Source organism: Wasmannia auropunctata, unplaced genomic scaffold, assembly GCF_000956235.1.
Source record: "Wasmannia auropunctata unplaced genomic scaffold, wasmannia.A_1.0 LD336046.1, whole genome shotgun sequence".
NCBI classification, from domain to species: domain Eukaryota; kingdom Metazoa; phylum Arthropoda; class Insecta; order Hymenoptera; family Formicidae; genus Wasmannia; species Wasmannia auropunctata.
In genome coordinates, this window is record NW_012026844.1 from 29,287 (window position 1) to 32,838 (window position 3,552).

General features: G+C 29.8%; 1 protein-coding gene across 1 annotated transcript in view; it reads right to left on the bottom strand.

Annotated features, from left to right (window-relative positions):
• LOC105451702 (4-coumarate--CoA ligase 1-like) overlaps positions 1-3,552 on the bottom strand; it is a 9,494-nt gene continuing 5,942 nt past the window's right edge. The window contains exons 5-9 of the mRNA XM_011692312.1: positions 2,856-3,331; positions 2,168-2,345; positions 1,860-2,084; positions 1,477-1,706; positions 1-833 (exon numbers count right to left, since the gene is read on the bottom strand). Coding sequence (XP_011690614.1) covers positions 666-833; positions 1,477-1,706; positions 1,860-2,084; positions 2,168-2,345; positions 2,856-3,331 — 1,277 coding nt within the window. The 3' untranslated portion in view covers positions 1-665. The remainder of the gene's footprint in view (positions 834-1,476; positions 1,707-1,859; positions 2,085-2,167; positions 2,346-2,855; positions 3,332-3,552) is intronic.

The following is a 3,552-nucleotide window of genomic DNA, read 5'->3' on the forward strand; positions in this document are numbered from 1 at the left end:
TTATATCTTACGTCAGAAATATTTATTGCCTATCATTTTCGGTTACAAAATACGCGATAATAACATTTGCCTTTGTTACTTCTTAGAATATCCTGATAAGAGAAGATATCTTGGCAATTTTCTCGTATTTCATAATTATGTTTATAATGGCAAAGTTATACGAAAAATTTCTAAAACTGATTATATATGTATACATGATTTTGATATAATATCATAATGGATTTTTATATCCAACCATTCATAGCTTTATTTTGAATAAAATAAATAATACCGATGTAAAACATAAACTTATTATTAAATAACTTTCATCAAGTTTTACTTACATACAGTATTCACTAAATAAATAGTTATACAATGTATCCTGCTATTGTAACATTAAGTAAATGCAGATAAAACTGCATTACAAACGTCTGCTAAAATACATTTTCATCACCCGTAACAACATTAAAAATAATACGTAATTATTCTAAGACTTATTTTAAAGACTAGATTTATTCTATTTCAAAATTTAACTTAAGTCTAAGTTTTTTATTTTAATTCAAAAATTATCTTCATCAATCTAATAATTCTTTTATGAAGAAAAAAGTATCAATCTGTTCCATGTCTAATATCTACTTTTTAGGAAGAAGCATACCTCTATATATATATTTATTAAAAAGCTACAATTAACTAGTGTGCTTGAATAATTTTTTAGCCATTTCTTTTAAATCTTTCCTCGCAATTTTCCCTGAACCTGTGTACGGAAACGTATCTAAAAATATCACTCCAGCGCGAAGTTTATAATGATCCATCATATTCTTTGCCACAAAGTCTATCAATTCTTGCTCCGTCTCCTGTAAAAGTTTTGTATCAAAAATTAATCGTTTGCAACAGGAAGTATTTTTAAATATAAAAAGTAAATATTGTCTTTCTACGTTAAAAATATCTGTATAAAAATAATACTTTTTGAAAAACAAAATTAATATTCAATTATATTTATCTGAAACAAAAAAAAACAAAAATTGATGTGTTGATGGCTCTATGGTTTAAACATTAAAATATCTTGACATTATATTTAAGAAAAGAGAGAATTTTATATTAAAATTTCAGAAGCTAATATTATTCATATTAAACATTGTTATTATATACAATTATAAAGCAAAAGCCTTGGCAAAGACAATGTATTCATATTAAAATTTTGATTGAACTCTTTTCTTCACAGCTATATTAAATCCTCACTTGTTTAAACTTATACTGAAACGTCGTGCTCCGATCCTATTTGAATTAGTGTGCTAATTTTTCTATTTACATTTTTAATAGTTTTAATCGCGTGATATAACAATGTCTTTGTTTCTATGAATAATATGATTCTTCAGTTATGTTTTAAAATAATATCCTATGGAATGTGAAGAATGCAAAATCGATTTGCAATTATTCTATTGGTAATTGATAAGTTATCATTCTATGACTTTATCACATTGCAATAAAAAATTATACCTTAGCGCCGGGCTTTTTGGTGACATAAGCAAGAGGATGTTCGTCGTCTATTGCATGAGGTATAGATATTACAGCAACTTCCAGCACTGCTGGATGCATTATTAAGACACCCTCGATTTCTCCGGGTGAGATCTGATATCCTCTATACTTTATGAGCTCTTTTATCCTGTCAATAATGAACAATTCGCCATCTTCATCTACATAACCGATATCACCGGAGTGCAGCCAACCTGATAAAATGCAAAACTTATAATATTAGATCTTTATGGTACTATTAGTTACATTCTTTCGGTTCAATTTATTTAATTTGCATTTGTTAATTAATTAATTGATAATTAATCCTTTTTAATTTTATTATTCTTATTATATCATAATCCGTTTACCTTCTTCATCAATCGTACTTTTTGTCGCCTCGGGATTTCTATAATAACCATTCATCATCATTGTAGATTTTATCCATATTTCTCCTGACTGATTCGGACCAACCTGCACTTTTCCACTTTTAGGATCCACGACCTTTATTTGCACATTGTTGGCTACTATCCCGCAAGATCCGTTTTTGTGATGTGGTAGTTGCAACGTTATGAGACCACCCAGTTCCGTCATTCCTAGAAACACCAGGAATACGATCAAAATTTTAGAACATACATAACATCATACTGATATTATATCGCATTATAACGATATTTACCATAACCCTGCAATATCTGAACGTGCGGTAAATAACGTCTTAGTTCTTCCTGCACTTTTGGCTTAATTATCGCACCACCGCCTAGTATAGCTTTCAAAGATGGTAATGAATAATTCTTTACGTAACCTGCTCTGACAAATCGATTTATCATACTCGTGCTAAGGAAAAGAATTGCTACCTAAATAAGAAAAAAAATTATCTTTTTAGATTTATATACATTATGCACATATAATTAATTAAATTGCATAATTTAAATTATGTAATTTAAATAATAAAAAGGTACTAAGAATATTATTTTAATACATTTTCCATTAATGTTGATTTTTTTTGACAATAAAATCAAGATAAATGCACATAAAAGCACATTCCACATAAATTTATGTCAGACAACGAACAAATTTTGACAAAAAATTAATAGGCTATTATTATAAATTAATAATATAAATTAAAAATATTACAATTTGTTCGAAGGAAGTTGATTCAATTTCATCATAGGATTCGCGAGAGAGCAGAAGCTAAATCATTACTATCACCGATAAGAATTATCTGCAGCAAGAAGTTTATATCAGAAGGATAATATACATATATCAGTTTTGTTTTTGAAAGCAGAAAACCTTATACTTTAATTATCCGATAAATATAGTTTTTTCATAAGTATGATAAAAAAATTTTTGCTAGATAAAATTACTTTATATTTCTCAATCAATTTGCAAGTCATCTCCTCGTCGAATTCCGGATAGAGGATCACTGTGGCACCCTGCGCGATTGCTTTTACGTTCAGCATTATTCCGCTGATCCAATAAAGAGATGAGAACCAAAGCATTGTCACATTCGTCATATCTAGGTTGTTGTCTTCGCTGATGAGTGACATAGTATAGTTAGATAGTTCGACGCCCTTTGGCATCCCCGTCGTGCCCGACGAGTGCACGATGCACGCAGTCTTCTTGGGATCGTCAAGTTCAGCGTAGCGGAAACTTGCCGCTTCCGCGTCGTTGCAGTTTTTCAGGACATCGGAAAACGAAATCGTGCCAGCATGCTTGCCAAAAACGACCACCGCGGGATTGCAATTCTTCTCTTTTATCGCGCTCAAGATGACATCCGCGGATTTCTCGCTGCAGACTATTACCTTCGGCGTAGTCAGTTGCAAAACGTGCCTCGCGGTTGCTGATGATAAATATTTCATTATTAATGTAGAAATAAATACTATGTTAAATATTATTGTATGTATAATCAAAACTAATAAAAAATTATATTTATAATTATATAATTATATATCACCCAAAAAAAAATAATTTTAATATTAGTAGAATCCGCTAAATTTTAGAGGATTTTATTCTTGTATATGGCCTCAAAAGGAATCCTCTGAAATTAAGAGGAAAATATTC